General features: G+C 48.5%; 2 protein-coding genes across 5 annotated transcripts in view; one reads left to right on the top strand and one right to left on the bottom strand.

The window, feature by feature from the left end:
- The window catches only part of LOC112872548 (probable nucleolar protein 5-2), a 39,084-nt gene extending 15,052 nt beyond the window's left edge, over positions 1–24,032 (top strand). For 2 of the 3 annotated variants that reach the window (XM_025935579.1, XM_025935578.1), the window contains 8 exons: positions 20,590–20,631; positions 21,189–21,368; positions 21,445–21,609; positions 21,887–22,087; positions 22,165–22,464; positions 22,702–22,902; positions 22,979–23,113; positions 23,418–24,032. In XM_025935579.1, coding sequence (XP_025791364.1) covers positions 20,590–20,631; positions 21,189–21,368; positions 21,445–21,609; positions 21,887–22,087; positions 22,165–22,464; positions 22,702–22,902; positions 22,979–23,113; positions 23,418–23,828 — 1,635 coding nt within the window. In that variant the 3' untranslated portion in view covers positions 23,829–24,032. Of the gene's footprint in view, positions 1–20,077; positions 20,237–20,327; positions 20,464–20,589; positions 20,632–21,188; positions 21,369–21,444; positions 21,610–21,886; positions 22,088–22,164; positions 22,465–22,701; positions 22,903–22,978; positions 23,114–23,417 lie in introns of those variants that run through there. The other variant, XM_025935577.1, reaches the window with a different exon arrangement.
- LOC112872550 (probable nucleolar protein 5-2) lies at positions 901–2,546 on the bottom strand. 2 transcript variants are annotated; one of them, XM_025935582.1, is made up of 5 exons: positions 2,392–2,546; positions 2,171–2,299; positions 1,998–2,039; positions 1,283–1,462; positions 901–1,205 (listed from the first exon to the last, which is right to left on the bottom strand). In XM_025935582.1, the coding sequence occupies exons 2-5, from the start codon at positions 2,240–2,242 to the stop codon at positions 1,005–1,007; spliced, it is 495 nt and encodes a 164-aa protein (XP_025791367.1). In that variant the 5' UTR covers positions 2,243–2,299; positions 2,392–2,546; the 3' UTR covers positions 901–1,004. The 2 variants fall into 2 exon arrangements, with proteins under 2 accessions (XP_025791367.1, XP_025791366.1); XM_025935581.1 differs by having other exon boundaries at positions 909–1,205; positions 2,165–2,299.
- Positions 24,033–25,608: the final 1,576 nt, after the last annotated feature.

Genomic DNA, 25,608 nt, shown 5'->3' on the forward strand with positions numbered 1-25,608 from the left:
CGGTGTTGAAAGGCCGATTCGGTAAGTGGATGTTTGCTTTGTCAGAATTTGATATCCGGTATCAGCCTGCGAAGGCAGTCAAAGGGCAGGCGCTGGCCGACCTCGTTGCCGAAAGGACTAGCTCGGACATAGCAGCACTTTCCATCCGTGCATGGGCAGTGTATTTTGATGGGTCGGTCTGTGGAGATGGCTCTGGCATAGGTATTCTGCTGGTTTCGCCTCGGGGGGCAACATATTCCTTTTCAATCAGATTACCAACACCTTGCACCAACAATCTAGCTGAGTATGAAGCGGTGCACAAGGGTATGAAATTACTTCTTCAGGCTGGAGCAAAAGCGGTGGAAGTTTTTGGGGATTCAAAACTGGTCATCTCTCAGCTCACGGAGACGTACCGATGTGAGAGTGAGTTGTTGTTTCCCTTGTGGAGACAATGCTAGGAGCTAATGGCCCGGTTTAGATATATAAATTTCTACTGGATACCAAGAGTATAAAATTCTGATGCCAATGACCTTACCCAGATGACTTCCGGTTACAAGGATACGGCGGATGGAGCTGATTTTCCGATAAACCTGCTGGATCAGGGGATTGGAGAGCCGATATCTTCAATTACTTGAAGGATCCGGCTCGGGGGGCACCTAAGAAGATACGTTACAAAGCCATGAAGTACGTCTTTATAGGGGACGACTTGTTTTACAGGACTCTAGAAGGCCTACTGCTTAAGTGCTTAGGGCCGATTGAGTCCAATCGGCTTCTACATGAAGTCCATAAAGATACGTGTGGTACTCATCAATCAGCCCACAAGATAAAGTGGTGCTCGGGCGTTGGATGGACTGTCTGGGGTTTTAGGTCAGTGGTTGGACTTAACGAGACCGTGTTTCTGTCAACTTTTTGCATCCCAACAACTCAAATTTAAAAATTAAATTAGAATTTATAGGAGTTTTAGAACTGATTAAGGATATGTTTATGTGAAGCAACAAGTGATGGGACAATAAAAAGGCAAAAATTTAGCAAAAACGAAATAGCAATGGCATCAGACTCAGCTTCTCATGACTGAACTTGAGCTTATACCTAGACAGGCTGTGGGACAGTCCCAAGCTCATCGGACCAAGGTCTTGTGCACCCAACCCAGTTATAAGCTCAGTGAGCTGATTTCTCAGCCCTCTCATCAGCTCCATCACAGCACTGTTGTGAATGCAGTCAATTTTCTGCGAGAGCATAAACTATACTTTAAAGAGGGCCACTCACTCTACAAACATATAAAAAGATGAGGAGCACCACTGACCAGCTTTTCCTTTATAGCATTTCCAAGCTTAGAATCAGCAACAGCTAATGTTTCACCCTCACAGTGCTTCTGCAAGAACTTGCGTACACCCTTGCTAGGCTTGCTATCAATAATCAGGGTTGCGGCAGAGAGAGCGTCAGATGTGTTCTCAAACTTGTTGAAAGCCTTCAGCTCAACCACCTACACAAAGTTTATTATCGCTAGTTAGAAAAGACTACTAAATGTAAAGTAGCAAAGCATATAACTAGAACATGGTACCACAATTATCATAAAAGCTGATCAGGTATTTTGCATTTTGAACAAAAACAGCTTTGTGTTGGTAGGGGTACAGACAAAACGATCATCTGAGGAGCCTGATAGAGGTGACATACATCATTACAACCTTCACCCATTAATATAACTTGCATCAGCAGGAAATTTATTCCCAGAGAGAGAGAGAGAGAGGCAGGAATACAAGAATTATCCAGGCAATTTTCGGTTTATAGTTTATATGTTCAAAATATACAAAAAACGCATTCTGGAACATATTCAGCTAGCAACCCATATTGCTCGCACTCTGCTGGCAAGTCCACAGTGTTCCACCGGGGTAAAAGAGTTACATTGACATCATTAATTTAAAAAGACGCGCAAAATGTCATGATGTGGTAGATCATGCAGTGGAACTACGTAAAAGGAAAACTCGGTTTGTCCTTTGAAGGTTAGCAGAATCACATACCCTTCTCGCCGAGTCCGATGTTGTGAACTCCTTCCATAGATCCTACAAGGACGAACACAGGACACAGCATGTTGAATTCAATAAACAAGTGCGAAACAGGTCAAATTTTACATGTCCAATGAAAACTAAACTTAGAAATTGAAGCGGCCGCAGTAGCGACCACTCACCTCGACCTTGTCCAGCTTCCCCTCGTCGAGCACCTTGAAGAGGGCGAACCCCGCGGGGGTCTCGAACAGCACCAACATCTCGGTAGCACCCGACTATCTCCGCTGAAACAAACCAAATAAGCCCCCGCCCTTGACCTGCATCAAATACACGACCACGGAACCAAATCAGACCGGGGAACGCACGCGTGAACCCAATCGGGCAGCTGTGGCGCCAGAATACGTCGAACCTGGGGGAGATTGGGTGTTGGAGAGGGCGAGGCGAAGAGAGGTTTCGCCTGCGGCAGCCCTCGAAACGGAGAGGGGGCGGGTGGGTAAAGGAGAGATAGCCGCCACAAGAGTTTTAGCGCTAGGGTTTGGACTTGGAGAAACTTATACTAGGGGGGAGGCAGGGACTCGGTGTCCCATCTCGCCGTTGGTTCAGCGAGACCGCGGTGCTCGGGCGTTGGATGGACTGTCTGGGGTTTTAGGTCAGTGGTTGGAGTTAACGAGACCGTGTTTCTGTCAACTTTTTGCATCCTAACAACTCAAATTTAAAAATTAAATTAGAATTTATAGGAGTTTTAGAACTGATTAAGGATATGTTTATGTGAAGCAACAAGTGATGGGACAATAAAAAGGTAGAAATTTAGCAAAAACGCAATAGCAATGGCATCAGACTCACCTTCTCAGGACTGAACTTCAGCTTATACCTAGACAGGCTGTGGGACAATCCCAAGCTCATCGGACCAAGGTCTTGCGCACCCAACCCAGTTATAAGCTCAGTGAGCTGATTTCTCAGCCCTCTCATCAGCTCCATCACAGCACTGTTGTGAATGTAGTCAATTTTCTGCAAGAGCATAAACTATACTTTAAAGAGGGCCACTGTTGTTGGTCAAAACCCACCGGCGAGCAGCAACAGGCAACACGAGGAGCCGGGAGGATTCCGGGACTGCTGGTGGGTCCCGGTCCCTCGGTCAACGGCCCAGAAGTCCGGCACACGCCCTGACTTGAGTAAGTGCTAGGCGTGCCACATGACCTATACCTGATCAGGAAGGTGTAGAAGTCTTTGTCAGTTATTTTTCTGCATGCACAGCCATGTCAAACATTAGTCCGAGCCGTGATCGGCTCTTACAACGACTTCCGAGATCAGCTAAAGAAGCTGACGGAGTCACTGTACTAGGTCGGACCTGTCTTCGTGCCAGGTTGGACCTTCGAGTACCTCTCAGAATCGGCTAAAAGAAGCCGATTGCCCCGTTTAACATATCGGATCTATTAATATTTAAACATTTTGTACGAATCCGATAGAAAAGATAAAAAATATGCTCTGTAATTACCAAGCTAATCCAATCTGCGACGGTAAAGGTTTTCACCGTATAACCGGAACATCCTACGCGTGGTTAAGCCTAACGAACATGAAAGATAACAATACGCTAACCCAAAAAGAGGCTTAAAAACCAACTAACAAGTTGTGACGCCCTGAAAATTTCCAAGTCAAATTACGCGCTAAGACATGTTTGTTCGAAACCTTTTCGTCGCCGAAGCCCGCTCAACCCGAAACCCTAATCCCCGAGCCGACACCGAATCCGGCCGCGGCCCCGCTCCTCGTCCTCCTCACGCAGCGTGCGAGCGTCGCGCGCGCGTGGCCGACTGGCCACGGTCACCGCCGCGAATCCCGCCGGCACGCGTCGTTCTTTTCCTTTCCATTTCTTCTCTTTTCCCCATTTTCTTTTATTTCCCTTCCTCCTTTTCTTTTTCTCTCTTTTCCCATTTCTTTCTCCCCTTTTCTTTTCTCTTCTCTCCTTTTCTTTTCCCTCCTCCCTTCTCCTACCTTCTCTTCTCCCCTTCCCCTGCTCCCGAGCACCGCCCGGCCCCCGGCTTCCGGGCCACGCCGCCCCCACCCTTTTCTCCTCTCACGCACGCGCGCGCCTGCTCCCGGCCAACCGCACCCGCGCCGCGCACGCGCGCACGCCCGAGCGCCCACGCGCCCTCGCCCCTGGCCGCGCACCGGCCCTGTCCGCGCCGCGCGCGGGCCTTGCCCCGGCCGTGCCGCGACGCACGCGCACGCGCAGCGCGTGGCCGTGCGCCGCGCCGTGCCGCCCGTCGCCCGCGCCCCCGCTCTGGCCCGCGCCTCGCCGCGCCGTGCGCGCACGCGTGCGCCCGGTCCCGCGCGTGCCGCGCCGCCCGTCGCTGGCGCTCCGCCCCGCCGCGCGCGCCGTCACTTCCTCGCCCCTGTGCCGCACAGCGCCCGGCCCTCCCCCACGTGCTACGCCCGGCGCCCTCGCCGCCACGCCGCATCACGACGGCCGCGAGTGGCCAAACGCCATTAATGGCCGCCCGCGAAGCCGCCGGCCGAACCACCACCTCAGCCGCCTATAAATAGGGCCGAGGGGCACCCCCGGCACCCCACAACCGCCGCCGCACGCCCAGCCCCCCGCCTCCCTTGCTCCAGCACCGCCCCGCCGTACTCCCGCGACCGCCGCCGCCTGCTCCCGTCGCCCCACTTCCTCACGCCGCCCCAGCCCGAGGTGAGGCCGGGAATCGGACCCCCTCACCTCCCTCCTCCTTTCCCCCCCCCTCCACAACCGACGCCGGGCTTCGGGCCGGCCGGCGTGGCCGCCGCTGCCGCCCCTGTCCCCTCCCCTGTTTCGGTCACGGGGGAAGAGAGGAGGAAGAAAGGGGCTTTTTGCCCAGAGCCCCCCTTCCCTGTTTTCCCAAAGGAACCCCCCCCCCTATGTACTACCTTTTGCAAAAGAAGCCCTGCTCTTTCCGTTATTTCAAACCAAACCCCCCATTACATAAACCTAGATATACTTGACATTCTTTAGCATGCCCCGAGTATTTCTAGGGTTCGCAAATAGGCCCTTACTCCCTCCAGATAATTTCGAATAAGCCCCTGGACCCCTGTTTAACCACCCGAACCCTCTTTAACTCGTTATTTTATAACTTTACCATGCCATTTCTAGCATAGTCCCAACCATGCCATTACGAAACCACCCAAAAATATTACCCCTATCTCCATAACTAAATTATTTCCGATTTAAGCTCAACGATGAGAGCTTTTAGTTCTTTCGCTTGATTGTGTGTTTGTTTGCTTGCGTCGTAGGACACGGAGTGAACGAGGAGGGTCCCGACGGTGACCAAGTGAACGAAGACCAGTTCTGCGACCCCGATCCCGAGGGACAGTGCTTCGATCAGGACCTCCCGCAAGGGTTTGATGATGGCAAGTTCAATCCCGCCCTTTGATGCATATTTCCGTCCTAGTTTTTATAAACGCAACCCAGTGGCCTGTTTTATAAAATTGCATGGTTTTGCTTGCTGAGAACATGGTAGGATAGCCACCCTTGTTTGTGATAACCATACCTTGACCACCTGGTTTTATAAAATGAAGTGTGTGTGTGGGGGAAGGGATAAAATGTGGTTTTGAACGACGAGTCAGACGGGATGGATGGAATTTCTGTGTGAAATGCCGTTGAAGTGCTCGTACCTTTGTGGTTGAGCAAGGAAGGGAGATATCCATCTTGTCACCCCTAAGGACCGAGTTGATGTGTCATCTCACCTAGCTTTCTGTCGTGCAAACCACTTGACCGTTGTATGGGCAACGGCTTAGCATAAATCCCACTAGTTAGTCTGATAGCCATCAGGAGAGCTGAGAGCAACGGGTGATCAAGGAGAAGGGATAAGCTCTGTGTGACTTATGCCCCGGTTAAACCTCGGAGATAGGTCGAATGACCCCTTGATAGATCCCGTGGTGGCTAGTCAGGTCTAGCTAAGGTGGGTAATGGCTTTGTTGGATCTGCACCGACACTAAGGTGATCGTGCTGTGGTACCCCACCTGTGGGTAAAGTTGCACACCTCTGCAGAGTTAAAATCTATTCGAATAGCCGTACCCACGGTAATGGGTAAGTTATGGTGTGGTCACATAACTAGTGTTTTTCTCCGGGAATGGTTGGACTGGTGTGGGTTGTTTGGAAAGTGTCCGGCAGCTGTGCCGTGTGCTACGGCGGACGGGGAGTCCGGTAGCAGTTTAAGACTTGGATCCTGTATGGATCGACACCAAATGCTCTTTGGTACTTAAAAGCTTGTTTTGAAAAATTGTTTTTAAACGAACCCTTGCACATAACTGAGTTTTCCGTGAATGAACCCTAACCTTACCCTTGGACTGTCCTGTGCATTGATTTCTGTTGTAACCCCCCCCCCCCGGTGGGTGTGATTGGACTTGCTGAGTACGTTTGTACTCACCCCATTCTTACTCCTTACAACAGAAGATCCAGACTATATCCCAGAAGACGTCGAGTAGGGTTTCGTCCTGCACCCAGTCTTGCGTGTGGTTAGGGCCACCGCTGGAACTCCGCATGGCGCAAGACTCTGATGACCCTCTTTTCGTAGCTAGTGTGGTAGTGTGGGTTTTAGTGGTAATCCTCGCGATAGTGGCGCTTCACTGCCCATTACCGCGTAGAGTTGTACGGTGATGTACCATCTGATGTAATAAAAGTGTTATCAGCCTCCTGGGACTGATAAAGCATCACTTTTAAGTCTTCCCTGATGGGAGGACGCTTCAGGTGGTATCAGAGCCGTAGACTGGCCGTAGGACCTGACCCTAGGAGAGAGACCCTTTTCAGGCCTAGGACTTGTTCTGACTTAGTTCTTTTCCTACACTCACCGTTGATTGTTGCCCTGTTCCAGATGGCTGACAATGGATGGATCGACGGAATCTGCCACGCAGAGCCCGGCCTTCCTAAGTTATTAATACTCAGCCTGGAACGCATCGGAGTTATGGAACCACCAGAGTATGCTTACCGAGAATACACCTCCAAGGGCATCCTTCGGTGTGACATGATGGTCTTTGTAGGAAAAAGCACTCGCTACCCTGATGTGGACCCCTGGTTCATCTCCACCTCTAGTTTCCGCTTCCCTGACACTTACTGAAAGGCCGCCCGTAAAGCCCTGCGACGATTGCGTGTGATCTACAAGCACCACCTTCAGCGGACTCCTATGGGATTTTTCCCACCTACTGAAGGAAGAGGACGCACTTGGATCGCCTGAATCAGAGGACTCGGAAGAGAAGAAGAAGACCTAGAAGATACAGTCTCCCACCTATCCATCTACCTTACCGGCTTGGATGAACTCTACCGTGAACAAGCGGTACAACTGAAGCAGCTAATCCATAGGGTAGAAAAGGCAACCCAAGAACTGGAAGAACAACGGATAAGGGCCGCACGCGCTGAGTATTCCCTAGCCGCCCTCCAAGCCCAGATGCAGGAATACGAAAACCGCAGAGGAATAGGTGGATGGATAGAGGAAGAAGAGGAACCCGAGGAAACCCATTGGGATAAAGGTACTCAGACCGAAGGTGAAGTGATGGATCACTGCCTCCCAATAAAGAAGCGCCCTATCAGAATCGGGGATAGCACTCCAAGCTAGAGCCCTACCCTGATAACCATGTACCCATGGAAACTGTACCTCCATGTTGCAAGAATAAATGTTACCTACCCCTTTTGTACCTGTGCAAAATTTGTTTACCCTATCCTTGTTTCAGATGGCTGAGGAAGGATGGACCTAGGGCAATTGCCAAGCTGCACCTGGCTTTCCCAGCATTTTGATCGACGCCCTGGAAAGCCTTGGCGTTACGGAACGCCCAAGGTACTACAGCAGAGAGTACGAACACCATGGTACCCTCCGCTGCAGGGTGATCCTGGTCATCGCCAGGAGCAACCGCTGCCCCGACATCCAGTCATGGCGAGTGACTGCCACAGGGTTTAGGCATCAAGACACCTACCCCTTGACCGTCAGAAAAGCGCTCCGTTATTTATGCCGGATTTTTGAAGGACACCTCGCAGCCACACCAGTGAGGTTCTTCCCACCGGCCATCAGGACCCCAATTTGGGAAGCACGCATGAGAAGTCTGGAACGACGTCGCCATGAAGAAGGCCCTCTGTACCAAGTGGCTACTTATCTAGCCGCCTTGGACCAACTCTTCGATGAGCAAGCCAACCTTCTGAGGGAACAGACCCATCGAGCCGAGCAAGCAGAGCTCGCAGTAAGGCTGCAGCAGATCCGAGCAGCCCAAGCCGAGGCAAGAGCCGCAGCCGCGGTCAGCAGCGAAGCGGTCGCCCAAGAGAGCCTCAGGCAGGCCCGAGACCGGCGTATGCAAGAATGGACCCAAAGTGGAACGCCGGTCCCGGCAATCGGAGAGGATCATGTTTTATTCGGGACACCCGTCATAGGATGGGGACCGCTCTTTGGGAGCACACAAGCCCCACCCGAGAACCCTGAAAGTTCTGCTGCCGCCGTCGAAGGGGATACTGTAACGCAACCCTTGACGGATGGGAACCCAGAGGACGGCGAACAAGGATCTCTCACCCTCCCCACCCTGGAAGAAGACACGCCTCGCGAGTAGAATAACCGACGCTGTCCTAGTGATGCACCCCCCCAGCCTCTTCTGCTTAAGACGTGCCCTTAGACATGACCCGGACAAATAGTACGAGACCTGGTTTTACTCTAAACTGTACCCCCTTGCTGTAATAAAGTTGTTTGAGCTTGTTGTGTGCTGGTTTGTTGTGGGCTGTTTGTCTGTATAGCTACCGGCAGGTGGTAAATCCTGCCTTATATACGAATTAAACAACTTGAACATCACATAATCATAACCCCCATCTACCCAATCAACAGGTGACTCCCCGGAACGTCGCGAGGGCCTCCCGTAGCCGGAACCCCGCAGCCGCTGGTGCCGGAGCACAGCCTGTTGAACAAAACCTTCCTCAGGGAGAACAGGAAGTAAGCCAGAACCGAGGAGAAAATCAAGAAGGAGAGCAACTACCACCACCCCCACCCCTCGGAGACTTGGCACAGATAATCCACAACCAGACCCTTATACTGGAGACACTGGCCAATGCCCTCATTAACCGGCAGCCACGAGGGCAGAACATGAATGACAAGCTGACGGCTTTCCTAAGAACCAAGCCGCCCACCTTTGCCGGATCCTGCAACCCTTTGGATGCAGATGACCGGTTACGAGTAATCCAGAGGAAACTCGAACCGTTCGAATGCCAGGGCTGAGACAAAGTCCTTCTGGCTGCCCACCAACTCACCGGAACCGCATTAGCCTGGTGGGAAAATTATTGTGCCGCGGCCGAGGATGCCTCTACCATCACTTGGGAGGAATTCGTGAGAGAGTTCCACCGTTATCACATCCCTTCGGCCACCATGAAGCGCAAGGCGGATGAGTTCCGTGCCCTACAGCAAGGAAGCATGACGGTGGAAGAGTACACCCACCGGTTTATGGAGTTAGCCCGATATGCACCGGAGGAAGTGAACGACGATGACAAGAAACAAGACATGTTCAAGAAGGGACTCAACCCAGAACTCCGGACCCTGCTTACCCCTCAGATCTATCCGGACTTCAATACCCTGATGAACAAGGCTATCCTTACGGAAAGGGCCAAAACTGAAGAGAGGAAGGATAACAAACGCAAATTTCTGGAAAGTAAGGCCCGCCAACAGGACCGATTCCAAAAGCCAAGGAACTTCCGCTACACTGCACCAAGATCTCAGGCCCCAATGCAGTATAGGATTCAATCCCAAGTGACAAGACCACGGGCCCCTGACACACAGCCTAGGAGCCAGAGTACCCTGAGGGCCCCGCAGAGTAATACAAGCCTGGTCGCCTCCGACAACAACAATGTTAGGGCCTGTTTTAACTGCCGTGAGACAGGGCACTTCATCACCAATTACCCTTATGCCAAGAATAAGCCGGTTACATCAACCTTCTCCAACACGGTGAATGGCCCCAGACCAGCCCTGACCGGTGCCAACCGAGTGCCCATCCGGCACAACGACAACAGTCAACAGATGAAGCAGCCCCAGCAATCGTTTGGACGAGCCCGCGTCAATCACATCGACGCACAGGAGGGTCAAGAAGCTCAGGGTGTAGTGCTCGGTGAGTACCTAGTCAACTCAGCTCTGGCAACGGTACTATTTGATTCTGGAGCATCGCACTCGTTCATATCCACGAGTTTTGTGGGACAACACAAAATACCTACAGTACTACTAAAAACACCCCTATTAACCCGGATGCCTGGAGGCGACATCAATTGTCAATTAGGTTGTCCCCGGGTAAGGATCAATTTAAGTGGGGTAGAATTTCTTGCAGACTTGGTAATGCTTAAGTCTGGGGGAATAGATGTGTTCCTTGGAATGGACTGGTTAAGCCGACACAATGGTCTCATAGGCTGTACTGACAAAGTGGTACACCTAACAAACCCCGAAGGAATACGAGTAATCTGCCACACCCGAGAAAGTGAGTTTAACCCGATGGTGTTTAGCATGGAAGCCAAGCCCTTAGAAGGAGTCTCGGTAGTAAACGAATACCCAGATGTCCTCCCCGAAGAACTTCCCGGTATGCCACCGGACAGGGATATAGAGTTCGTCATTGACCTTATCCCTGGGACCTCCCCCATAGCCAAGAGACCCTATAGGATGGCAGCCTCTGAGTTGACAGAGTTAAAGAAGCAGCTAGAAGAACTGCAACGAATTGGCTTCATCAGACCAAGCTCGTCGCCATGGGGAGCCCCAGTTCTATTCGTCAAGAAGAAAGATGGGAGTATGAGGTTGTGTGTAGATTACCGAGCACTGAACGAGGTTACCATTAAGAATAAGTACCCCCTCCCCAGGATTGATGACCTTTTCGATCAGCTAAAAGGAGCCAAGTACTTTTCCAAGATCAACCTAAGGTCAGGATATTTTCAGCTTAAGATTAGAGAAAGTGACATCCCTAAGACAGCTTTTGTCACCCGCTACGGGCAGTTCGAGTTCACCGTAATGTCCTTCGGACTAACCAATGCCCCCGCCTATTTTATGAACCTCATGAACAAAGTATTCATGGACGAGCTAGATAAGTTTGTCATAGTCTTTATCGATGACATACTTGTCTACTCCAAGAGTATTCAGGAACATGAGCAACACCTGTGGGTAGTATTGGAAAAGCTGAGAATACATAGGCTATATGCCAAGTTTAGCAAGTGTGAATTCTGGCTGGAGAGAGTAGCTTTCCTTGGTCACATTCTGACCGCGGAAGGTGTAGCGGTGGACCCAGAGAAGGTCGAAGCAGTTTCCAACTGGTAGCGATCGACTAACGTTAGTGAAATCAGAAGTTTTCTTGGATTGGCTGGGTACTATCGGAGATTTATTGAGGGATTCTCTAAGATAGCCCGACCTATGACGGAACTTCTTAAGAAGGAGAAGAAGTTCGCCTGGACAGAAATTTGTGAAAAAAGTTTTCAAGAATTGAAGCAAAGGTTGACAACCGCCCCAGTGCTGACCCTACCGGACATCCATCGGGATTTTGTCATTTATTGTGACGCATCCCGACAAGGATTAGGGTGTGTGCTGATGCAAGACGGGAAAGTTGTTGCATATGCCTCCCGCCAACTCAGAACGCATGAGCAGAACTATCCGACACATGATTTGGAATTTGCAGCCGTAATGCATGCCCTTAAAATTTGGAGACATTACTTGATTAGAAATAAGTGTGAGATTTACACCGACCATAAAAGTCTGAAGTATATCTTCACCCAACCGGATTTGAACTTAAGGCAAAGAAGACGGTTGGAGCTGGTGAAGGACTACAATTTGGAAATTCATTATCACCCCGGAAAAGCGAACGTGGTAGCCGACGCCTTAAGTCGGAAATCCTATGGACCCAAAGATAACCATCTGCGCGAGAAAATGGCACGATTAAATGTGCACATTGTTCCTCGAGGTTCCAACCACGTGCTGAACGTCCAATCAACACTAGAGCACAGAATTAGGGAGGCTCAAAGCTCGGATCAAGAGTTAGTAAAGATCTGCAAACAAACTGGAGAAAACAAAGCACCGGGTTTCAGAGTAGATGATAAGGGAACGTTATGGTACGAGAATAGGATTTGTGTACCCCAGAATGGAGACTTCCGGCGGATAATCATGGACGAAGCCCATAACTCGGCCTACTCCATCCACCCAGGATCCACCGAAATGTATATGGACATAAGGCAAAAATATTGGTGGAATGGGATGAAGGCGGATATCGCACGATTTGTGGCTCATTGTGATACTTGTCAAAGGATCAAGGCCGAACATCAAAAGCCAGCAGGACTATTGCAACCCCTACCCATTCCGGTTTGGAAATGGGATGAGATAGGAATGGACTTTGTAGTGGGTCTACCTAGAATACAGAAAGGACACGATTCTATATGGGTAATAGTGGACCGACTCACTAAATCGGCTCATTTCATACCCGTACGAACTAACTACGGTGGAGAAAAGCTGGCAAAGCTTTATGTGGAAAACGTAGTAAAGCTAAATGGAGTGCCTAGCAGAATTGTCTCAGATAGAGGAACCCAATTCACCTCTAGGTTTTGGAAAAGCTTGCATCAAGCCATGGGCACCAAGTTAGATTTTAGCTCCACATATCACCCACAGACGGACGGTCAAACCGAAAGGGTAAATCAGATTATGGAAGATATGCTAAGAGCGTGCGTCCTGACCTATGGAAAGGACTGGGAGCAGAGTCTGCCTTATGCAAAATTCTCGTACAACAATAGCTACCAAGCCAGCTTGGGTATGTCACCATTCGAAGCTCTCTATGGAAGGAAGTGCAAAACTCCCCTGATGTGGTCACAAGTTGGAGAACGTGCCCTAGTAGGACCCGCACTTATAAAAGAAGCAGAAGAAAAAGTAGCGGAGATCCGCGAGAAATTGAAAGCGGCTCAATCCCGACAAAAGAGCTACGCAGACAAGAAAAGGCGAGAAATAAGTTTCAACCTAGGGGATTTTGTTTATCTCAAGGTCTCACCTATCCGAGGTACCCGAAGATTTCAAGTACAAGGAAAACTAGCCCCTCGGTACGTTGGACCGTACCAAGTTCTGAAGAAAATCGGAGCTGTAGCATACCGATTGGAGTTACCAAGAGAAATGGCAGATATACACCCAGTGTTCCATGTCTCACAATTAAGAAGGTGTTTGAGAGTACCCGAGGAAGAACACGTGCCGGTGGAAACAATAGATCTGCAGCCGGATCTGCGATACCAGGAAGTACTGGTCAAGATTCTGGACACTGTCACTAGGAGGACAAGAAACTCCAAAGTACGGATATGCAGGGTTTAATGGAGCAGACATGGAGTAGAAGAAGCGACATGGGAACGCGAAGAGGCTCTAAAGAAGGAGTTTCCCCATCTATTTAGGAGCCAGCCGAACCTTGAGGACGAGATTCATTTTAAGTGGGGTAGGTTTCTGACGCCCTGAAAATTTCCAAGGCAAATTACGCGCTAAGACATGTTTGTTCAAAACCTTTTCGTCGCCGAAGCCCGCTCAACCCGAAACCCTAATCCCCGAGCCGACACCGAATCCGGCCGCGGCCCCGCTCCTCGTCCTCCTCGCGCAGCGTGCGAGCGTCGCGCGCGCGTGGCCGACTGGCCACGGTCACCGCCGCGAATCCCGCCGGCACGCGTCGTTCTTTTCCTTTCCATTTCTTCTCTTTTCCCCATTTTCTTTTATTTCCCTTCCTCCTTTTCTTTTTCTCTCTTTTCCCATTTCTTTCTCCCCTTTTCTTTTTTCTTCTCTCCTTTTCTTTTCCCTCCTCCCTTCTCCTCCCTTCTTTTCTCCCCTTCCCCTGCTCCCGAGCACGGCCCGGCCCCCGGCTTCCGGGCCACGCCGCCCCCACCCTTTTCTCCTCTCACGCACGCGCGCGCCTGCTCCCGGCCAACCGCACCCGCGCCGCGCACGCGCGCACGCCCGAGCGCCCACGCGCCCTCGCCCCTGGCCGCGCACCAGCCCTGTCCGCGCCGCGCGCGGGCCTTGCCCCGGCTGTGCCGCGACGCACGCGCACGCGCAGCGCGTGGCCGTGCGCCGCGCCGTGCCGCCCGTCGCCCGCGCCCCCGCTCTGGCCCGGGCCTCGGCGCGCCGTGCGCGCATGCGTGCGCCCGGTCCCGCGCGTGCCGCGCCGCCCATCGCTGGCGCTCCGCCCCGCCGCGCGCGCCGTCACTTCCTCGCCCCTGTGCCGCACAGCGCCCGGCCCTCCCCCACGTGCAACGCCCGGCGCCCTCGCCGCCACGCCGCATCACGACGGCCGCGAGCGGCCAAACGCCATTAATGGCCGCCCGCGAAGCCGCCAGCCGATCTACCACCTCGGCCGCCTATAAATAGGGCCGTGGGGCACCCCCGGCACCCCACAACCGCCGCCGCATGCCCAGCCCCCCGCCTCCCTTGCTCCAGCGCCGCCCCGCCGTACTCCCACGACCGCCGCCGCCTGCTCCCGTCGCCCCACTTCCTCACGCCGCCCCAGCCCGAGGTGAGGCCGGGAATCGGACCCCCTCACCTCCCTCCTCCTTCCCCCCCCCTCCACAACCGACGCCGGGCTTCGGGCCGGCCGGCGTGGCCGCCGCTGCCGCCCCTGTCCCCTCCCCTATTTCGGTCACGGGGGAAGAGAGGAGGAAGAAAGGGGCTTTTTGCCCAGAGCCCCCCCTTCCCTGTTTTCCCAAAGGAACCCGCCCCCCCTATGTACTCCCTTTTGCAAAAGAAGCCCTGCTCTTTCCGTTATTTCAAACCAAACCCCCCATTACATAAACCTAGATATACTTGACATTCTTTAGCATGCCCCGAGTATTTCTAGGGTTCGCAAATAGGCCCTTACTCCCTCCAGATAATTACGAATAAGCCCCTGGACCCCTGTTTAACCACCCGAACCCTCTTTAACTCGTTATTTTATAACTTTACCATGCCATTTCTAGCATAGTCCCAACCATGCCATTACGAAACCACCCAAAAATATTACCCCTATCTCCATAACTAAATTATTTCCGATTTAAGCTCAACGATGAGAGCTTTTAGTTCTTTCGCTTGATTGTGTGTTTGTTTGCTTGCGTCGTAGGACACGGAGTGAACGAGGAGGGTCCCGACGGTGACCAAGTGAACGAAGACCAGTTCTGCGACCCCGAGCCCGAGGGACAGTGCTTCGATCAGGACCTCCCGCAAGGGTTTGATGATGGCAAGTTCAATCCCGCCCTTTGATGCATGTTTCCGTCCTAGTTTTTATAAACGCAACCCAGTGGGCTGTTTTATAAAATTGCTTGGTTTTGCTTGCTGAGAACATGGTAGGATAGCCACCCTTGTTTGTGATAACCATACCTTGACCACCTGGTTTTATAAAAGGAAGTGTGTGTGTGGGGGAAGGGATAAAATGTGGTTTTGAACGACGAGTCAGACGGGATGGATGGTATTTCTGTGTGGTTGAGCAAGGAAGGGAGATATCCATCTTGTCACCCCTAAGGACCGAGTTGATGTGTCATCTCACCTAGCTTCCTGTCGTGCAAACCACTTGACCGTTGTATGGGCAACGGCTTAGCATAAATCCCACTAGTTAGTCTGATAGCCATCAGGAGAGCTGAGAGCAACGGGTGATCAAGGAGAAGGGATAAGCTCTGTGTGACTTATGCCCCGGTTAAACCTCGGAGATAGGTCGAATGACCCCTTGATAGATCCCGTGGTGGCTAGTCAGGTCTAGCTAAGGTGGGTAATGGCTTTGTTGGATCTGCACCGACACTAAGGTGATCGTGCTGTGGTACCCCACCTGTGGGTAAAGTTGCACACCTCTGCAGAGTTAAAATCTATTCGAATAGCCGTGCCCACGGTAATGGGTAAGTTATGGTGTGGTCACATAACTAGTGTTTTTCTCCGGGAATGGTTGGACTGGTGTGGGTTATTTGGAAAGTGTCCGGCAGCTGTGCCATGTGCTACGGCGGACGGGGAGTCCGGTAGCAGTTTAAGACTTGGATCCTGTGTGGATCGACACCAAATGCTCTTTGGTACTTAAAAGCTTGTTTTGAAAAATTGTTTTTAAACGAACCCTTGCACGTAACTGAGTTTTCCGTGAATGAACCCTAACCTTACCCTTGGACTGTCCTGTGCATTGATTTCTGTTGTAACCCCCCCCCCGCCCCCGCGTGAGTGTGATTGGACTTGCTGAGTACGTTTGTACTCACCCCATTCTTACTTCTTACAACAGAAGATCCAGACTACATCCCAGAAGACGTCGAGTAGGGTTTCGTCCTGCACCCAGTCTTGCGTGTGGTTAGGGCCACCGCTGGAACTCCGCATGGCGCAAGACTCTGATGACCCTCTTTTCGTAGCTAGTGTGGTAGTGTGGGGTTTTAGTTGTAATCCTCGCGATAGTGGCGCTTCACTGCCCATTACCGCGTAGAGTTGTACGGTGATGTACCATCTGATGTAATAAAAGTGTTATCAGCCTCCTGGGACTGATAAAGCATCACTTTTAAGTCTTCCCTGATGGGAGGACGCTTCACAAGTCGATTCACGGAACAATCCCTCATTAGATTACCATAAAGCACCAATCATGCAGCCGGAACATTTAACCCGTTTGAAGGGCCTAATCATACGGATATTAAACCAATTTCTTGTAGCACAAAAAACTATCATAATAGATTAGATCTACTAAGCAAGAACAGAGCAAGGTGCTGCCCTTGCACCTAGAATCACGTACAAGGGTAGCTAAACGATTACGAACAGCAAGCAGAATATGGATGTACTAATCAAAACCAATACAATATCATAATCGTCTAAAATAACTAATGTTGCTCGCCATCAACAACGCTTCAGTACGAGAAACACAAAGATAAGCAGGTAAACGTAATGCTGCTCCGATCATGCGGAACATGATCGGAGCAGCACGTCGATTACCTGGAGAAAGCCCTTGGAGAAGGGGTGGCGATACGCTGAGAGTTTGTTGTGAATGAATGATTTATTGAATCTCACGATACATATTTATATTCCGGAGACTTGATCTTTTCTAACTAAGCCTAACTGATTACGATACAATCTCTAACTTATTATATTTAAACTATCCTTACTAGATAAATGGCCATCCCGGCCCTTGGCGTGTTCGCACAGAAGCCGATTCGCAGACCATTACGATGATTTCCTTCAGCCCATGTTACTCTCGGCCTATCCCTTGGCCCAGTCAAATTATGACGATAAAAGCCACTCACTCTACAAACATATAAAAAGATGAGGAGCACCACTGACCAGCTTTTCCTTTATAGCATTTCCTAGCTTAGAATCAGCAACAGCTAATGTTTCACCCTCACAGTGCTTCTGCGAGACCTTGCGCAGGCCCTTGCTACCTTGCGAGGGCGGAGTAGCGACGGCGGGGTAGAGCGGTCGCTTTCGGGGAGCAGATGGGGGCGCTGCGTTTGCGTTGCCCGCCCGGGAGGGGAAGGGAAGGGGATGCGAGGCGAGGACAGGAGGCGCGGAGCAGCAGCTTCGCCATGGTTCGACAGGGACGGGACGGGAAAGAGGGAGGCGCACCTGTCCGGCGAGAAGATCTGGGCGGGAGATGCGGCCGTTGGTGGGGATGGGACGGCTCGGAAGCGGGAACCTGCGGGAGCGGGAGTCCGGTGACGTGTCTGACGTGGCGGGGGTGGGGTGATGTCAGCAGTGATGCATTACTCCCTCCTTTCCTTTGTCTTCTTCTCGTGGGCCTTGGCAAAGAGTAATGAATGGGCACGATGCGGCACACATGTGTGTGGGCTGTAGCCCAGAACCTGTGGCTGATTTGCGTGGGCTGTCGTCATGCGTGAGGCCGTAGGTCAAAATCCATCCGTCACGTTCCAAAAGCCCGCGCTGAATTTAGACGACTGAGCCGGGTCAAAACCAAAACAAACCGTTTTTAAATTTAAAGAAAACAAAACAAACCGTTTTTTTAAAATAACAAGACAAACCGTATGATGTAATAACTTGTTCAAGCTCGAGCATATGATAAACTGAGTCAAGTTAGGGGTTGTGCCTAAGCTTATATCAATCAAGTAGTTGGGCTAGCTAGACTTGAGTACTCAGCTTGCTCGAGTTCAACTCGAGCTTATGTTCAAGTATTGTAATCATTGAGTACTACTAGTAACGAGCTTGTCAAAATGAGCAATGATTGAGCAAAAACTTGAGGTCCACTCAAGCTTCTTCTAGTTGTAATCTTGAATCTAGCACAAAGACATAGAGCTCCATTGGGCTTAAGTCTTAAACGGCGTCCGATTTGAGGGTGAAGTTGGATGGGGGTATGGCTATCCACGTTCCCAAGAATATAGTCCCTAGTTCGGTCAGATTCCTTGATGTCTATAGGTGTTTGAGTGTTCTTAGGGAATAAGTGTATGAGCGTTAATCTCTATACTTATATATTTCTAAAGCAACCAATGGTTCCTTGATCCGTCAATCCAAATTATAATCGGAACCGGGAAATCAATACCTTGCGCAGTCACGACATGGTCTGAACATGAAGTGGAAGAGCACAATGTTGGTGGTTTCATGTAGGTGGCCAGCGATCTCGCTGAATCATATTTACATTGTATGCATCAGTCTTCGATCCTAGCAACGCACGGATATATTTGCTAGTCTATTTACTATGTTTGTAAAAAAAATTATCTATCTGATAAGATGGATAGGAAAATTATTTTATTATTTTAGTAAAATGATACAAGTACATAATGGGATGACCATAATTAACTGAGTTGTAATATTTTTATTTTAAATATAAATGGTTGTTCTTCTTATACTAATAACATTGGTACATAACCCTTCTTAGTCCCGGTTCCCAACCCTCCTTAGTCCCGGTTCGGTTACGAATCCGGGACTAAACTAAACATCTGAATTATTAGGACCGGTTTCCACACCTGGGACTAAAGGTCTGTGGAAAAGAAAAAAAATACTCCATGCCTAGTACTCAAATTCGAAACCACTTGCCTCACGCACCGCTTCTTTACCACTCCACCCACACAGCACATGTGACTTTGAATGTGATACCTTCCTTCTAAACTAACCTTGAAGGATCGTTTAGTCCGGGTTGGAGCCACCAACCATAACCCTTTTACTCCCGGTTGGTTTAGTCCCGGTTGGTAGTTTCAACCGGAACTAAAACTCCCCACCGCCCCCTAGCTGTTGAACCCGGACTAAAACTTTCATTAGTCGTGGGTCCAAAACTGGTCGACACAAATAAGGATGACGAAAGAACGATTCTGTAGTAGCATAAGAACTGATGTTTAATAAATCCACAAATATAAGCATGTGCAGTGTTTCAAATTTTTCCAGTAATATATGCAGTTATAGTTTTGTCTATTCTCCTCACGCACATCAATTACTTTCCGCAGCCGGTTGCATGTTAATTAGTAATCATCAACGTAACAACATTTAATTTTAATAATTCACGCAGATATGCACGCTTGCAATTAAACATGCATAGTTTATTACCAGCAGTATTTTGCTAAGACCGCATGCGTCTGTTTCCATGTTCTTTAATCTATTAAAAAATTCCTATGAATACTTTTTAGTAACACCCGTCAATGTTAATTTTATTATGATAATAATTTTTCTCAAGAATAAAATATGCTACATATTATCAATCCCACGTCAGTCAGCCTTACCAATTATATACTAATTAGCTCACTAACACTTGTGTTGATGTTAATCCCATGGCAAATTTACGGATGCTAAAAATTATTAGGTGGATCATATATTGATTTCGATTGAGATTCCAAGTGAAACTTTATGAAGCAAAGATCTCATGTTGACCTTAATCCAACAACAATTTTATGGATGATAAAAGTCAGTCATGTGGATCATATGTTGCCATGTTGGTTTAAGTTGAGATTATAAGTGAAAATTTCGTGAAGTAGAAAGGATGTTGACACTGATTTGAAAGTTGAACTGCATGAAAGTTGTAATTACATTCAACCCACAGTTGTTGCTAATCTAATTTTTAAACCAGAATTGTTGCAACGCAAAAAGTTGTCAGAAACAAAATCCCGTTAACTCCAGCCACTAACCTAAAACCCCAGACTATCCATCCAACGACCGAGCACACCGGCCTTGCTGAACCAACGGCGAGATCGGACACCGAGCCCCTTCGTCCTCCCCAGTATAAATTTCTCCAACTCCAAGCCCTAACTCTAAAACCCTTGCGGCGGCTACCTCTCCTTTCTCCACCCGTCCCCTCTCCGTCTCGCCGGCCGCCGCAAGGCGAAACCCCTCTTCGCCTCGCCGTACCCAACGTCGCGTATCCCCCAGGTTCGACGGCTTCAGGGCCTCAGCAGCCCGATTGGTTTCACGCGTGCGTTCCTCGGTCTGATTTGGTTCTGTGGGCGTGCTTTTGTTGCAGGTGAAGGGGGTATTTGGTTTGTTACAACTTAGTCGTGGGCTACTGATTCTAGGAGGATATGTTGGTGCTATTCGAGACCCCCGCAGGGTTCGCCCTCTTCAAGGTGCTGGATGAGGGGAAGCTCGACAAGGTCGAGGTGAGTGGTTACTGCTGGCGCTGTTTCAATTTCTGAGATTTGGTTTTGTTTCGGTTTGTTAAATTTGGCCTGCTGCGCGCTTGTTTATTGTACTCACCGTGGTATGTCTTGTGCTCGTGCTTGTAGGATCTATGGAAGGAGTTCACAACATCGGACTCGGCTAGAAGGGTATGTGATTCTGTTAACCATGAAAGCGCAAACGAGATTTGGTTCTACGAAATCCCACTGCAGGACCTAGCACATTATCACATTCTGCGTGTGCCTTTTTAAATCAATGATGTCAATGTAACTTTACCCTGGCGGAGCACTGTGGACTTCGCCAGTAGAATGGGAACTTAGCTTACAGATATGGGTAGCTAGCAGAATGTGTTTTAGAATTCGTTTTCGTTAGCTATTTTGAAGTTTGAACACATCAACTTTAAGCCACAAAGTGCCTAGAGAAGACATATATTCCTGCCTTCTTTCCCCCTAGGGGAACTACTATTTCCTGCTGATACATGCTATATGCCCATGATGGGTGAAGGTGGTAATGATGTATAGCATCTGTAACAGGCTCCTCAGATGATCGTTTTGTCTGTACCCCTACCAACACAAAGCTGTTTTTGTTCAAAATGCAAAATACCTGATCAGCTTTTATGATAATTGTGGTACCATGTCCTAGTTATATGCTTTGCTACTTTACATTTAGTAGTCTTTTCTAACTAGCGATAATAAACTTTGTGTAGGTGGTTGAGCTGAAGGCTTTCAACAAGTTTGAGAACACATCTGACGCTCTCTCTGCCGCAACCCTGATTATTGATAGCAAGCCTAGCAAGGGTCTGCGCAAGTTCTTGCAGAAGCACTGTGAGGGTGAAACATTAGCTGTTGCTGATTCTAAGCTTGGAAATGCTATAAAGGAAAAGCTGGTCAGTGGTGCTTCTCAGCTTTTTATATGTTTGTAGAGTGAGTGGCCCTCCTTAAAGTATAGTTATGCTCTTGCAGAAAATTGACTGCATTCACAACAGTGCTGTGATGGAGCTGATGAGAGGGCTGAGAAATCAGCTCACTGAGCTTATAACTGGGTTGGGTGCACAAGACCTTGGTCCGATGAGCTTGGGACTGTCCCACAGCCTGTCTAGGTATAAGCTGAAGTTCAGTCCTGAGAAGGTGAGTCTGATGCCATTGCTATTTCGTTTTTGCTAAATTTCTGCCTTTTTATTGTCCCATCACTTGTTTCTTCACATAAACATATTTATTCAGTTCCAATACTGTATTTGTGCATTTTGCACTTTTGTTGCCCTTTGGTGCTGCTATATATCTAATTTATCTTTGCAACATTCGTAATATTTGGCATCTTGTGTGTTGGCTAGTTAGGGTTTGTGTTTGTAAATTACCCATTTTGACTTGTGGAAGTGAGATGACCAACATTGTTTTTGTTCCGCAGGTTGATACCATGATCATTCAGGCCATTGGCTTATTGGATGACCTTGACAAAGAGCTTAACACTTATGCCATGCGGGTTCGCGAATGGTATGGTTGGCACTTTCCAGAGCTCACTAAAATAGTCACAGATAATATACAGTATGCTAAAGTTGTGAAGATGATGGGCAACAGAGCTAATGCAGTCAACCTTGATTTCTCTGAGGTGAGTTATTGCCATTTCTAAATGTTACTTACATGCCTAGTGGGGAACTGCTCAGTAATAAGCTCTGGTGTTTACAGATACTGTCAGATGAAGAAGTAGAAACACAGCTAAAGGAGGCAGCAGTAATATCCATGGGAACAGAAGTTAGTGACCTTGACCTGTTAAATATCAGAGAGCTATGCGATCAAGTGTTGGCTCTTTCTGAGTACAGAGCGCAGCTGTACGACTATTTAAAAAGCAGGATGAACACTATAGCGCCAAATCTGACCGCACTGGTGGGTGAGTTAGTTGGTGCTCGCCTTATTGCGCACGGTGGCAGTTTGCTAAATTTAGCCAAGCAGCCTGGCAGCACCATTCAGATTCTTGGTGCAGAGAAGGTGTGTGATATACTTATGATTTCAAAAACACTTTTTTTTCATTTCTTGTTCTTTTTCTTTATGTGACCATGTTCTTCTATATATGCGTCAACATGCAGGGGATATGTAAGATGCTCGAAGGCTTGCCCTCTTTTTTTTATGTTTCCTCATTTGTATGGAATGAATATACTATTTCTTTATGTTATCTGCTAGAATTGGTTTCTCCACTAAGCCACTGAAGGTTGTATTTCTCTCCAGGCTTTGTTCAGAGCTCTGAAGACGAAGCATTCTACACCTAAGTACGGGCTCATCTACCATGCATCCTTAATTGGCAAGGCATCTCAAAAGCACAAGGGAAAGATCTCTCGTTCTCTTGCTGCGAAAACTGCTCTTGCCATCCGGTATGATGCCCTTGGTGATGGTGAGGACAACTCCATTGGCACGGAGAGTCGACTCAAGGTATCTGCACTGTGGAAACAATTTTAGTTTCTATAATTCAAACAATAGATTGTTTTCTGACATGTAAAAAAAACAGCTTGAGACACGGCTTCAAGTTCTGGAGAAAACAGAATTTGGGAAATCTGCTGGTTCCGCAAAGGGAAAGCCCAAGATAGAAGCGTATGAAAAGGACAGGAAGAAGGGTGCTGGGGCTTTAATTACTCCTGCTAAGGTAAGCTGTGTCATGGTTGTGTTTCTTGAAAAATATTATGAGAAACATTTTGTATTATGGACGGCAGGGATAAACGTTGTTGCTCACTTCACTGCCAACTTTGTCGTCAATACTTAAAAGCATTGAAAGAACATTACTTCCTTGAACTAATGACTGTTCTAGTACTAGATGCGTCATCTAGTTAGCGAAAAAAGATCCCATGGTTTTTGCTTGAAGCATTCTTTTGTGAGCACCCTTTTTTTGGTGCAATTTGTTCTTTCTTGGGGTGGATCTCATTTTGGCTGACGTTTTGCTTTTGTTTTAGGCGTACAACCCTGCTGCTGATGTTTTTCTAGGAAAATCCACTGAAGAAACACCAAAGAAGTCAGAATTGGCTTCAAAGAAGAGGAAACATCATGATGCGGAGACTGCACCGCCAACAGAGCCTGCAGCTGAAGCAATCCAGGAGGATGGTGACCAGGACAGGAAGAAGAAGAAGAAGAAGAAGTCCAAGGAAACTGAGGAGACTCCTGTGGCTGATGCTGATGGTGAGAAGAAAAAGAAAAAGAAGTCTAAGGATACCGAGGAGGAACCTTCTGTGGCAACTGCAGAAGGTGGGAAGAAGAAGAAAAAGAAGAAAGCTGACACAGACGGTGAGGATGTTGCAATGCAAGCGGAGGAGTCCGGTAAGAAAGATAAGAAGAAAAAGAAGAAAAAGCATGCTGATGATGAGTGAGGAATTCACTTGGGGAAGGGAGAGCCATGGTGACGAAGGTTGGGGCTTCTGTTCTGTAGAATGGATATTACAGGCTAGTAACCAGGTGGAGATTAGTTTTCTTTGAACCCTGCTTGTATTCAAGGACTTGCTCGATCTGGACATTGAAGAAGTTTAATTTTTGCTGGCGCAGTCGCATAAATTACCATTATTGTTGATCCTTCATGAACTGAGTGAGATTGGTAACTAGGCAGCTGAAAGAGTTTCTTTCATGCTTTGCTTGCTTAGAATGCGCTTCCACAGACCGTTTGTGCACCCCATCAGATCTGCTCGAGAGATGCACGTTTCTGTTACCTGGTATCCCAGTAATACTGAAACATTAAACTAGATTTGCAGCAAGAGCCTCGAGTCTCCTGCTGCTCGATGATAGTTCATTTTTCACCATTGTTTCGTTTGTCTTGTAACCAGTTGAAACCCTGAATATACTAATGGAAGAGGGGGCTTCAGTGTCTACCACTCTACTACTTCCTCTACTCCAAATTATAGGTGATTTTTACTGTTCTAGATACATAATTTGTGCTAATCTAGACATATTATATATCTAGATGTATAACAAAAATGATTTATCTAAAAAGGCTAAAGCAATCTATGATTTGGATCATAGGGAGTATTTGCTTTGTGTTGATCATTAAATCTAAACCGCCATGTTTAGCATGTGTTATGCCAGAAACAAAAGGCATTGAGGTTGAACTTTTTTCAGGACTGGGCCAAACCAAGCCATGCGATGGCAACGCTGGAACAGGAAATGCAAGCCGCGGTTCCCTTAGTGCCATCCGGTGTTCGAACTCATCTGCCTTTTTCTGGTGCAGCACAGCGGCAGTTTGGTCTTGCTGTCCCTGTCCGTGGGAAAGCAAACGGTCAGATAGATGCTCCTGGTTTCGCGTCAACAAAAGCCCGCTCCGCTCAGCTGACAGCCATGGCAGGCAATGGTTTGTGCCGAGCCGCCCAAGCAATCGCTCTTGCAAGCAAATGGAAGGTGGTAGCAGGGGTATGTATGTATCCATCGTGCCCTCCTAGGAAGTAGGTAGCCTCACTGAGGTAGGATTTTTTTCCCATCGTCTAGTTCTATACGTGTGTCTAAAAACAGAGAATTAATTATAGGCCTATACTGTATCTCTTAGCTCCATCGACGATAGACAGTATTCCTCCGAACCTCTACGTATCACTTTCCTTTTCCGTTCTAGGTTTCCCTCTCGTACACACCACCGTTTCCTCACGTATTCGGTGGTTCTCTGATGGCCAAATCCACCGCTCTTACTAACACTGTACCATCGCTTCATTGGTAAACCTAGCCATTAAAAGGGTAAGGTATTCGAGTGTCCTTAGGAATATGTGCGCAAATGTTAATTTGAGTGTTAATGCATTTACTATGTTTAAAGAAAAGCTATCTATTTGGTACAACGAATGTGATAATCCTATTTTTAATTGGTCAAAGGAATATAAATTGAGATGGGATGAACAAAATTAAATGGGTTATATTATTTTTACTAATGCGAGTATTTTACGGTTGTTCTTATTATACTAATAATTTATCCATCCACAAATGCGAGTATTTGCGGCGCTTAAAATTTATCCACGAATTTAATCATTTATAGTCATGTATATTCACCTTAAGCGCAACAATTACTTTCCCATAGCGAGTTGATTGTCAATCAGTAATCATTAGCACTTACTTTTAATCATTTATAAAAATATGCATGCGTGCAATTAGATGTGCAAAAAGATTACTAGCAGCATTTGC

The sequence above is a fragment of the Panicum hallii genome, chromosome 9 (assembly GCF_002211085.1).
Source record: "Panicum hallii strain FIL2 chromosome 9, PHallii_v3.1, whole genome shotgun sequence".
NCBI lineage: Eukaryota > Viridiplantae > Streptophyta > Magnoliopsida > Poales > Poaceae > Panicum > Panicum hallii.